Genomic DNA, 13,130 nt, shown 5'->3' with positions numbered 1-13,130 from the left:
ATCCATTATTTATCTTTTTATTTATTTATTCAAATTTCTTGGCTTACCATGATTGATGCCACAACAGGTCCCTTGATCACCCACCAGAGGGCAGTATTATCATTCGTGTCCCAGCAACTGCAGAAATACAATTGATTTAAGAAACTGGCCATTGGTCCGTTCGGTCACATGATTTAACAGCTAAGAGTTGCATGCTTTTGAAAGAGAATAGCTTGCAGTATGTGTCAGATGCCCGGCTACATTTGCCTAAATGCACATTATTCGACAGCGCACACACTGCCTGGAAAACTGTCACACAATGCAATGTGCTCGAATCAAAATTGACCCTATTTATTTTCATTGTCTTACCCTTGTAAAGCCTGACATGAAATTATAGTTAGAAAATTTGATTCCAATTTATTGAACATTTAGACAAAATGTATATGTATATATTTTTAATCTAAATAAAAAGTTTTAGTGTTCTTTGTTGAGTAACATATTTGATACACCAGGCTTTTATGACTCATATAGAGAGAATATGGAGCTCATACTCGAGGAGGAAAAACACCGCAATTTTATTTTGGTGCAGATACTGATATTCATATGGCCAAACAGTAAAATGAGATTCTGGTAGCTTGTAATGTAAATGAATGAGATCTTTATAACATCATAGCAGATTCTTACACAAAATGCATATAAATATCAGTCGTTTTTTATTATCAAAGCTCTGTAGTTTTATCATATAATGCAATGCAATACAATGATGATTGAGAGATGAACAAATAAACGTTCCTCAAAAGCCTGATGTAGCCTATCATATCTGATACATTTTAACAGGATTTTAAAGATAATTATGTTTTGATAATCAAGTTGCTTCTGTCCATTTGTGAAATATGAATAAAAATACAGTTATTCTTACATTTACTTTATAAAAATCAGTTATTCACAGCAAAAAGACACGTGAACCATGATCTAAAGGTGGACAGAAGGCATGTAGTAGATTGTGTACAACAGTTTTGTTTTTCTTCATGATAATTTAAAGGCCTAAAACATTTGCATATCAGATATGATACAGCCCTTAAAGGGTTAACAAATGTCATATTGTGCATTATTATATCACATTACAGAAGTAAAATGAGTTGCACCTTTACATGTTGATCATGTCCAACTCATTACTGACTAAAAACATATTTTTGGATTAAACCATGTGCATCAGATCTGGCACTCGCCGAATTAAACATGCAACATAGTGAGGTTATGTAACAAAAGTAGTATAATCTCATTTAAAACATTTATTGTTCCATACTGCATACATTTGCTTTAAATAGTATGCAATATACAGTATATACTGTGCAATTATCATTACACATTTTTTTTTACATTTGTATTCCTTTCCAAACATAGACTCATTCCTGTGACTAGTGACACTGAATGCTAATAGTGCAGTTCAGTGCCAGCATCTGCGTAGGTATCAAAGCAACAATTACAGTATATCACTTTTTGTTTATGCGGCATTACACGTACCCAGAATCATCAAAATGAAGACGCAGAACAGCCCATATGGTCACACAAATGGTGGGCGTTCCTGCAAGTGTGAGAGGAAGAGGAAATTTGTCAGACCTCAAAGCTGTTCTCTAATGCATTTAGACCGTCAATATTAATGTATTACATATGCCAGCACAACAAATCACATCATAAAGAGCCAGTGGCCAGTTAATACAGACGCTGCACTCCATTTCCTTCCATATCTATGAGTGTGACGCATAATCAATCACGTAACAATCCGCTTTCGTATGATGCATCGCTGTGACATACCCCAGCCGATGATGGTGTACCAGTAGAAGTAGCGTCTCTCGGGGAAGAAGGTTTCCACCAGCAGTGTGAAGAGATAGAGACCTTCGATGAAGAGCCAGAAGTAGTTTGACATCACACAGTAATGGAAGAACACCATCACTGCCTTACACCCCACCTGAACACAGAGAGACACATTTAGAAAAGCCTGTTAGTAACCCATCAGGCGACCTCATAGTCACAGTTTTCAGTGTCCTGTACCCGGAGATATATAGCACATTCAAAACACCCTGTAAATAATAACTTGGTTGCATGCCGCTACTTTAGCCGTGAAAAACTAAACCTGGACTATCAGAGCAATACTATCTGATCATCAATGATGATTTCAAGGTAGTCACATACTAACTATTCATGTTAAATTGAAGTAATACTGTACTATACAACAGGCAATGCAAATGTTTTGTACAGAATTTTAAATGTTACCACCCTCACAACACAGTAGTTCCCACAAACAACACGTATTAACGATACGATACAATACAATAATACTTCATTGTCAGATAAGGTCTGATATTTGGCAGAAAAGACACCACAATATGAAAACAAAATTAACTGAAAAATTACACTGGCAACAATTACATTAGCCAAAAAACATACTTTGTTCTAAAATCACCCTAAATTGCTAAATAATATGCATTAATTGGGACAGTGAAGATTATTTTCCAAAATCAAAAACATTAAAATGGGAAAATAATTGTATACAGTATACATTCACAGTTATTGAAATTAAAATTAAAAAAAATATTTGTTATATACAGTTTTTTTTATGATCAAATGCACTCATTTATTTGATTAATTTTTGTAATGGAAGTCGTAAGTTTAATATTGTATAATTTTGATCTATTTGCTATTTGAAAAGCGCTATATAAATGTAACAAATTATTATTTGCAATTTACTATTTTTTATGGTGTGATTTTTGGCGAATTGTATCAAAACCAGTTAGGGTCAGTTTGACTCGCAGTCGCAAACATCATACAAATGATTAATTATAATAATAATGTAACCCACAAAAAATTATAAAACAAAAACACACACAAATCTATATTGTCCCCTTTTTTAATTTCTAGAAAATGAGAAATAAGTGAAATTTCAATATTTTGACCACTACTAAAATGTCCAAAGTTCACCTTAATTCCTATTCTGACATATTTTAGAGTAAAAGAGGATGTTCAACAACAACATAAACAACAACAAAAAATTAGGACATCGTGCAATTATTTGATTGCAAAAAAACTGAAATTAGTATGAATTAGAGATTAGATGATTAGTATCAAAAGCCTCCTCAGGTTAAATAAGTTTAAGTCGGTCAAGCTGGTTATTAAGAACATAGCTGATGTGTTGCTGGTTTAAAGTGCGCTAACCAGGTAATGCATCAAACAAGCCCAATGACCAGCTTAAAGCAGCTATACGCATCTGGATCAGTGATGCATCCTTCGGTCTGAAAGATGGCATGTACACTGTACATTTCAATTCACAATATATACGTAGGCCGCTATGTGTCAGAACACCCTGAAGTCTTTATGTTCATCAGTTGCCCTCTGAACCGATTCAAAGCTAAGTGATGTCATTACCACGGCCTCTGATTGGCTGGGGGAAAGAGCTCAAAGCCCTCATTCAGGTGTATAATGAGAGCGTGCACGTTTTGATAAGCTATTCATATGCTAATATGGAAATAATGGAATATTTCCAGAGCTCGCTGAACTCGGCTTCATGATAATTACAGCTGTTTGTCAGGCACAGATGGGGGAAACAGAACATGTTGCTGCAGAACGTGGGCTTGAACATAAACGGATCGAGTTATTATTAGTCTGTGGGTTTCACATGCAAATGGCATCCAAGACCAACAGTTCAGTCTCATATTCATACGTATCCGTTTGTGGGCGATTCATTGTGAAAGCAAAGCTTATAGAGACACCGAAACCGAAATTAAAGTTTTAATTTAGCCGAAAAATAACATATATAATTACTTCATCAAATGTATTTAATAATCAGCACTCAAATAAATAATGAGTTGTATATAAACAATTAAATTGCACATAAGGCATATATTTTTATATAATTATATTTCTACTACAATTCCTTGTTGAAATATAAACGTTTAAATGGTGACTGTAAAATAAATTGTTTTCATGAAAACTTGTTATCAATTATTTTTAAACATTAATTAATGAAGTCAAAAGGTTAAACAAAAAATAATGAATTTGTAATATATTTAGCAAAATGCTCTTCTCTAGAGTTATTTTTCAAGCGAACTATTGAGCTATGGACATTAAACGTTTCACTTTTAAACAGCAAGTTCTGTCATGAAACTCTAGATGGCGCTGACAATTACATCATTAACTACACGGCACAAGCTAATTGGTTCATGTTGCATCTGCAGCCAATGAGCTTGCTGCTCAACATTTAAACAGTTGGTCGGTGTTTGCTGTTGCAGTTTGCAAGTTCCTCTTAAACCCTCCACCTTCCCCAGCTCCACCTGTATAAATCTGCTACAGGTACAGTACTTTCATATAGTCTATCTGTACAGCAGCAGTATGTCTTAAAGTAGAGACACACCAAACCGACGCCAAAGAACCAGCGCTGATGAAAGCCGACTGTGTTGTCACCATGCGTCGGGGGAAAAACAATCTGTGCTTGAACACACCGAAAGAACTTCAGGCGCCTGTAAGCTAGCCTGCGTGTAAAGAAGGTAACTGTCTATTTAAGCAGATATATTCGTCTATATTCCCCAAACTAAGACTGCAGGTTCACAAACCATAAACAAAGCAGCGCTTGCTTACAATTTTGAACATAAATCATGCTGATCACGGTCTTTATTCCACTCCGCTCATGTTAAAGCTCATTGTCGAGTTCACGCGCATAGGTTTAGTTACCAATGATCACGCGCGTGAACTCGACAATCGACTACTTTGGACTTCGACCGAAAACAGGAACTAAATACAGGTATGTGCGCTGGCTGATATAACATCATTTTTATGAATATCTTTCACATCTACTGCAGTCAGATTCACTCGTGTTCACTCTGAAGGAATCACTCAACATGACTGGGCACTTGTATGACACATCAAGGATGATAAGAGAAATAAAAGCAGGTTTAAAATTAGACCCCATTCAAGTCAATAGGGTGCAAATTTTAAAAAGAGGATAACACAGTGTAGGCAACACCGATTTTTGTCATTGTTCTCTGTATTGACAGCACTCCAAATTTACAAAAAATTGAGCTCAATGTTAAAATTGACCGGAGTTCTCCTTTAATATTAAAATATTCACGCAGTGGAATGCTCAGGTAAGATGACGTAAAATTAGACCAGCCTTCTGTCAGTGCCGTCATGACTTCTTTGCTTGCTTTCATCACTTTTTCTCTTATTCTTGAGCAACTGAACAGCCAATCAGAGTTCTCTCTCTCACCGACGGCCCGACACCGATTCTTCATGTTGAATCGGTCCAAAAAACCCGGCAGCGTCCGACTAGAGCCAACGGTGCGGAAACACAATGAAAAAACTAAGTTGGTCGTCGCTCTAAAACGGCCCGTTGTTGTCCGAACCATGTTGCCATTTGGCTTGGTGTCGACAAGCGTAAGTGCAAAAGAAATTCGTAATATTTAGCTGGTGATGTGCTCTCAACTTTAGATAACTCTTTATTTTTATAGTCCACTTTAGAAATTCTACTAACTATAAGTAACTTTGCAACTTCATGCCAACTAACTGTCATAAGAGTATTAGTAGACTGTCTGCTTAATATCTGCTAACACTTTATTTTGTTGGTCCCCCAACAGACGTTCTACTGACTACAAGTAACTTGGCAACTACAAGTCAACTTATTCTCCTAACCCTAACCTAACAGTCTACTGACAGTCTACTAATACTCTAATGAGAGTTTGTTGACATAGTTGAAAAGTTACTTATAGTTAGTATAATGTCTAAAGTGGACTATCGAAATAAAGTGGAACCCAACTTGATGTCAAATAAAATGGCTTCATTGTGTATTAGCGAACATAATTTAATCAGAATTGTCATTGTATTCATTAGCATTAAAAACAAAATGGCAGATGTGCATTACTCACAGTGTGAACAAAGCAGTGGTCACTGTCCTCCTCTGCGTACAAAACCCCATCTTTAATAAACACAGAGATGGCTCTCAGCATGAAGGACACAAACAGGTTCATGTGGATGAAGTTCCTGGTGCAGTGAAGCTTCCTGTTGACAGACGTTCAAAGGAAGGATTACGCCAATATATGAGATTGAAATTCTAATTTGGGTGGGAAGCTGAGGGTCTGTATCAATGACTGTGTAAACACTCATCAATGCTTCTTTGAAGTCCGTAGCATCTTATAATAATTTACATTATACATTGGTTCTTCAGATCACTCTATTTGGTTTCAGGGTACTTTAAAGCACCGTACAAAAAAACGAAAACAAAGTACATTGTACATCTCGAAAATCTTCTTCAATTGAACCAGGTTGTAAAATCCTTTTTCTTTCTAATTGAAAAACTGTATTTTTGAAAGTTATGGGGACAATCTTACACAAAAAAATCTGGGTGATAATACACACCAAAAAGAAAAGAGAGAGAGAAAAAAATAAATTATATTTTGCATAAAGAATATGTAACCTGTATTTATAAGATATCATGGTAACTCCATGTTTTAACATTCATCGTGTACTTAGAGTTTGATCAATATATAAATCTTTAAAAAAATAATGTTACTGATTTATGTTACGGTACGATTAATTCAAAATTAATAGTTTACATTGCTGGATATAGCAAATAATGGCAAAATTAACGTGTTAAACAAGATACATGATATATGCTTAATTTCACGTTAAGTATTCGGTTAACCGATTGCGATTCATTTAAGGAGGAATCGACAAACGATTCATTAATATTATTTTTTATACAGTATATATATGACCAGAGGTAAAAATGTGCTTAATTGTTGAACATAATGTCACAATTCTTGACAAATATGACATGTTCTTGACAGTTTTCGAGAGATTCCCGCTAAGAGGCCTTTGCAAGCAGGTTGGACACTTTTCCATTGAATCTTCCTCAAGTGACCAGCACAAAATTACATTCTCAAGAGAAACAGCATATTATGAAAAGGTCAATGTTGACACTGCTTTCAAACTGACCTGAACCGGCACAGAATGACCATAGCTGTGGTCAGAGACACTAGAGACGTGCTGTAGCCCACCGTGTAGAGAGCCTTCACAGATGCGTAGTACATGTCCTTGAAGGGAAGAGAAAAACAAAATTGCTTTTGGTTAGCAGCCATTTTGCAAAGGTTTTAGTTTTCTTCCATTTCTTTGAGTTGAATACAAAGCATGCACTGTCCTAGAGTAAATACTTACCACAAATTACATGAAGAAAGTAAAATACTATATGCAAATACGAAATGACCACTACTTTAAGAATTGGTCTAATTTAAAGGTGCAGTCGGCAATTTCTGAGAAACACTGTTGACATTCATTGCTCCGCCCCCCAAATGTATGAACACACAATGCAAGAGTGGATGTTTCTTTCTAGCTGAAACAAAGTAAAATAATGCTTCATGAAAAACAAAAGTGAACGAATGACAAAGGAAGAACAAAACATGAACATCCAGTACACAAGCAAAAGTTGGTTGTTAGTCGCTAGCAACACATTAGCTCCAGACAAACAATGATGCTCAAAACTGTCCTGTTACTATAGCTAACATTACAACAACAGCATATCTTGGTTCTGTGAAACATAATAAAACCAATGTTACTCACGTATGGAGCAGAAATAACACACCCTCGGGGTCTGTTTTCTCAGTTTCTCAGAAATAGCTTACTGCACCTTTAAATAATGGGGGTCTCTTATAACCCTAAATAACTATGGTGGATATAACCATCATGATTCAAATGCTTTCTATCATTAAGATTTTAGTCAGATGAAATACTCACAGGCTTGGTTGCGTTGTAACCTATCATACAGGCATCAACATAGTGTGGAAACGGTTCAGACCAACCGAACTCGGTACAGTTTCTGCTGATCTTGCCAAGCCCTGAAAAGCATTAGGGCAACAACCAGAACAACCATAAATCACATGTGTTTCTCACTTAAAAAAAACCTGTAAGCAACTGCTGAATTGTGCTGCTGTCAGCAGAACTGCTAGAACAAAAGCATACATACATCACCACATACATTTATATTGACTCGTGATCTCACTTATAGCCTAAAGTTCACTGTTTGTTGCTGTTTTGCACCATACATAAGGGCAAAAACTATTTTTGACAAGATACAAAATACAGATTTATAGTTTAACTCTTTTATATATTTAACTCATTTTTAGTATACTATTTATTCTTCTCAAAATGTATTATTTCTGAAGGATCGTGTGACACTGAAGACTGGAGTAATAATGCTGAAAATTCATCTTTGCATCACAGGAATAAATTACATATATTAGGTATACCAAAATATGTTGGTAACAGTTTACAATAAGGTCCCATAAGTTATTGTTAGTTAATGCATTAACTAACAATGAGCAGTATTTATTCATCTTGTTTGCAGTATTTATTCAATATATGAATGTCTCTCACCCTCCTCTGGACTCATGAAATCAAAGAGCTCGGGACAGTTGACCTCCACGACCTCCCCGACGTCGGCCGGCTGCCAGCAGGTCAGATTGTCCCACTCCCACGGACACTCTGAAAACAACACAACAATCTTCACATTAGCACACCTCACATCTGACAGACGCTGGTTGTTTTTGATGTGTTGGGACTGCTTTTACCAGAGATTTAAAGGCCTCTTTGAAAAAAAGTATGGTAATGAATAAAAAATACTCAAATAAAAATTCAAAAGTTTACAGCATCATTACAATTTTTGCAAATGATTTATTATTGTACCATATATTGTTTTCAACATGAACCATGGTATTATACGAACTACCCTAGAGTACCAAGTAAATAGCATGGTATATATGATTATAAGAATAATTCAAAAGCAAATTGCTATAAGTAACACTTTACAATAAAGTCTCATTTGTTAATATCCATTAAATATACTGTACCTCATATTTTTTTCTTCTATTTGGGCAAAATGGTTTAAACCCCAAATAATATATTTTAAATGCAATCATCTGTGAAAAAAAAAACAGGCTTTATGATGTGAGCATCTACTGTTTATTATAGAGGATTGTAATAGGATTGTAATAGCAATAATATGCTCAGGGAAAAGGGGGTTGCGCATATTGGACATTATACAACATAATAAAATGAGCGAGTACCACTTTACGGTAAGTTTTCATTTGTAAACATTAGTTAATGCATTAGATAACATGAAGTAACACTGAGCAATATATATATTTTAAATCATTTAAATTCCTGTTAGTTCACAATGTTTACAAATAAATTAACATTAAAGATAAGAAATGCTTGAAGTATTGTTCACTGTTAGTTCATGTTAAATAATGTAGTGTTAACAAATGAAACCTTACCTTCGATAGATAAGAGTTTACAGTAAGGTTTCATTTTTCATACTGAAACAGTATCTGTACCACAACATTACTTTTGTAGGACTGCACTGAAAACAAACTTATAAAGCATATAAAACCAAGTCTTCCTGAAAACACCAATGCCGAATTACATCTGGACTCCTGACATTATAGCAGATGTCTGTGTTTAATTCTCAATTATAGCGAGGCCTTTCTAAGATTAGCTCTTGAGGGGAAGCCAAGGTGAATGAATGTAACCAGCAGGGGGCACCAGCACGGGCTCCTGTGACTCAGCGCCTGCCCGTGGACGTGAACATGATCAATATGTGATATGGATCAGAATCCATCACATTCAGAACTGCAGTTGACTCCTCGTTTCCCTCAGCTCATTACAGAAATGATTCTAGAATTAATTACAGAAATGCTTCTCGCTCAATCTAGTGGCAAAGAGAGGTTGCAAAAGATGAAGGAAAGAACGTGGAGATTCTCGATGCCGTCAGGACATCAACAACAGCTTTTGAAATGAAACGTCGGCAGATTTTGATTTGAATGTGTCTATTTCTGTTCATTAACATAGAAGCATTGTAACGGCCACCTAGTGTTAAATAGTGTTCATGACATGAATGTTAATATGTCTTTAAGATGCCTTCTATGGTGTACGTTATTGTAGGCGCGCTGTTCGTATGTGAGCGCGCACGCACGCACAGTGAGAGTGAGAGTGAGAAGGCTCACGCAAAGAGGAAGATGACCGCTCTACTGCTGACTGTTATGTTATTTTACTGAGTTTACTTTCACTTTGATTTGTAACGTGTTTTAGAGTGTTTTCATTTTCCCTGTTAACATACGCTCTCTGGCATGTATGTGAAGAGTGTGTTTGACTGAGAGGAAATATATAAAAGACTCGTGGAACTACCAGTCCGGTGGCACTGTCTTTTTCTATTCTTCATCTGGGCAGACTTCGAAGTCTGACAGACGTTACAGCATTTATGATACATTCATTTATTCTATTGCAAACCGTTTCATTCTGTTGTATAATGAGAGAAAAATTCAAGATTGAAACACTATTTCAACTGGTTTTCAACAGTAGAAATTAAAACAAACATCTCCAGAGTTTCAGAAGAGACTTGTATGTGTCAAACTCAGATCTCAAACTAACGGCAGAGATCTGAACACTATACAGTAAATACTAAAAATAAATAAATAAACACTGAGTCTCAAAATGAAGACTACAAATACGAACAAAATTAAATTAATGAATGAATGAATAAATTAATAATATGCTAATTCTATAAATAAATTCTATTAATACTATAAAAACAAAATAAATAAAAACAGTCAAATAAATAATACGCACACACGCACGCACGCACGCACACACGCACACACACACACACAAACGTGTACAAACTGTATATTCCATCTCATAACCTTAAGCCTATCCATCACATTAGACTTTCTGCATTTTTACATTTTCAAAAAACATAAGCTGCTTTCCTCATAGGGACCAGAAAATGGGGACAAGGATTTCAGATATTGCCATAATGTAGGGTTTACCTAAGCCCACACACACACACACACACACACACACATGATTATAATTAATGAACATCTTGTTAGATGTTTTGCTAACTCACATGAGAAAAGAACAATGAATCACGCTGTTGTTCAGAGGATGGAATGAAGTCATAGTTACTTTGGCCAAGAGCCTGATTAACTAAAAGTTGTACATTAAGTTTGATGTACGCTCTAGAGCAACGTTCAGTTTCTCCGCACACACTTTCACTTCGCATATTAACTCTCATATAGGCTGTGTGCCTGTCTGTTGTTTCTATATGAGAGTTCATATGTGAAGTGAAAGTGGAGAGCACTGGGTTTTGTCTGTCAGATGGCACATGTTCTTTCGCACAGATCTCCAACCAATCTGGACATAAAGCCAATTACGTGAAAGGCCAAACGAGAGCTCGCTAAACCGGCGGGGGAGCGCAGGAGAGAGACAGAAGAATAGTGAACTAACCAGACAGATAAAAGTGTTCATATTGACACAGAATATTGACTCTCTGAATCATTTCTTCTGAAAACTCTCGAAAGCGAACCGCTTTAGATGAACACATCTGCTCATATCAGAGACTGACTCACTGCTATAAAGGTCATTGCTAAGATCGTAATCAGTTTATTGGTGAGATTTTGCGATTGGACTCGAAGACTAATTAAAGTGTGACGTCATTGATGAGTCATGAGCCCAAAGGGCATACTGCTGTTTTAGCATAAACGTCATTAGAGCGTCAGTCATACTAAAGAACATTTCAAAACGGATTCAACTAAACACAAATATAGAATAAACTGTTAGTTTTTTTTTTTTAAAGCATGCAAAGAAGCATTCATAATGCAATGACGAAACAGTAGTATAACTAAAAGCAAAACTATTAAAAATCACTTTCAGTAATTGAAATAAAGCTAAAATAAAATATATGAAAAACTTTTTTTCTTTTAATGTGAACAATGGAAAGATGCCTTTACAACTGACTAAAATATATAAGTTGAAGTACTAAAATCACTCAAACTAAATCTGACATAAAAATACACTTGGCTACATAAAACATATTTTAAAGAAATAAAAACTAACACTATAATCAAAATATTAATAAATACTACAATAGTATAATAAAACTATATCATATATAAATAAAGCCTGAATAACACTGTCACATGAGCTAATTTTGCATACATTTAATTCAAAAGTGTTCCCATTTATCATCTTTCAAATTTGACATTATAGCCCATATTAAGATATTTTGAAGATTTTTGTTTATCCCAATTCTGTGTAAAATGTCTGATCGTTTGGTAGCAGTGTTATTATATCATTGAGGAACTATTTTAGGCCTGGTTTCACAGACAGGGCTTATATTAAACCAGGATTAGGCCTTAGTTCAATTAGAACATTTAAGTAGCTTTATAAACGTGCCGTAGAAAAATTACGTGTGTGCATTGAGACAAAACAATGGCACTGATATATTTAAAGATATATCCGTGCAAGTTGCTTTAAATGGAAACAGCTCAAACATGCATTTTAGTTTGGGACTAGGCTTAAAGGGTTATTTCACCAATAATTAAAATTTTGTTTACTCAACCTCATGTCGTTCCAAATCCGTAAGACTTTCGTTCATCTTTAGAACACAAATGAACAGTTTAAATTTTGGCTTTTACTCACAATAAACATTGATCAGCGAACATAAACAGACGGTCAACCGAACCTGCTTGAAGCACGAGAACAAACCTCTAGCTGAAGCTCAAACGTGCTGCGTAACACGAGAATGAACCTCATTGGTTCTTGCTGAAGCTCAAACGTGATGCGTAACACGAGAATGAACCTCATTGGCTCTTGCTGAAACTCAAACGTGATGCGTAACACAAATGAACCTCATTGGTTCTTGCTGAAGCTCAAACGTGCTGCGTAACACAAGAATGAACCTCATTGGTTCTTGCAGAAGCTCAAACGTGATGCATAACACAAATGAACCTCATTGGTTCTTGCAGAAGCTCAAACGTGCTGCGTAACACAAGAATGAACCTCATTGGTTCTTGCTGAAGCTCAAACGTGATGCGTAACACGAGAATGAACCTCATTGGTTCTTGCTGAAGCTCAAACGTGATGCGTAACACGAGAATGAACCTCATTGGTTCTTGCTGAAGCTCAAACGCTATGCGTAACACAAGAATGAACCTCATTGGCTCTTGCTGAAACTCAAACGTGATGCGTAACACGAGAATGAACCTCATTGGTTCTTGCTGACGCTCAAACGTGCTGCGTAACACAAGAATGAACCTCATTGGTTCTTG

The 13,130-nt window shown here is 35.7% G+C and overlaps 1 protein-coding gene across 4 annotated transcripts in view; it reads right to left on the bottom strand.

Moving 5' to 3' along the window:
- Positions 1-13,130, bottom strand: part of adcyap1r1a (adenylate cyclase activating polypeptide 1a (pituitary) receptor type I) — a 31,365-nt gene that overhangs the window by 6,562 nt on the left and 11,673 nt on the right. For all 4 annotated transcript variants that reach the window (XM_079612791.1, XM_079612789.1, XM_079612790.1 and 1 more), the window contains 7 exons: positions 8,398-8,505; positions 7,759-7,859; positions 6,964-7,061; positions 5,895-6,027; positions 1,795-1,948; positions 1,504-1,564; positions 48-117 (listed from right to left, as the gene is read on the bottom strand). In XM_079612791.1, the coding sequence (XP_079468917.1) occupies positions 48-117; positions 1,504-1,564; positions 1,795-1,948; positions 5,895-6,027; positions 6,964-7,061; positions 7,759-7,859; positions 8,398-8,505 (725 nt within the window). The remainder of the gene's footprint in view (positions 1-47; positions 118-1,503; positions 1,565-1,794; positions 1,949-5,894; positions 6,028-6,963; positions 7,062-7,758; positions 7,860-8,397; positions 8,506-13,130) is intronic.

Source organism: Phoxinus phoxinus, assembly GCF_949152265.1.
Source record: "Phoxinus phoxinus genome assembly, chromosome: 5".
In the NCBI taxonomy this organism is placed as follows: domain Eukaryota; kingdom Metazoa; phylum Chordata; class Actinopteri; order Cypriniformes; family Leuciscidae; genus Phoxinus; species Phoxinus phoxinus.
This window is presented reverse-complemented; position numbering and strand designations above follow the sequence as displayed.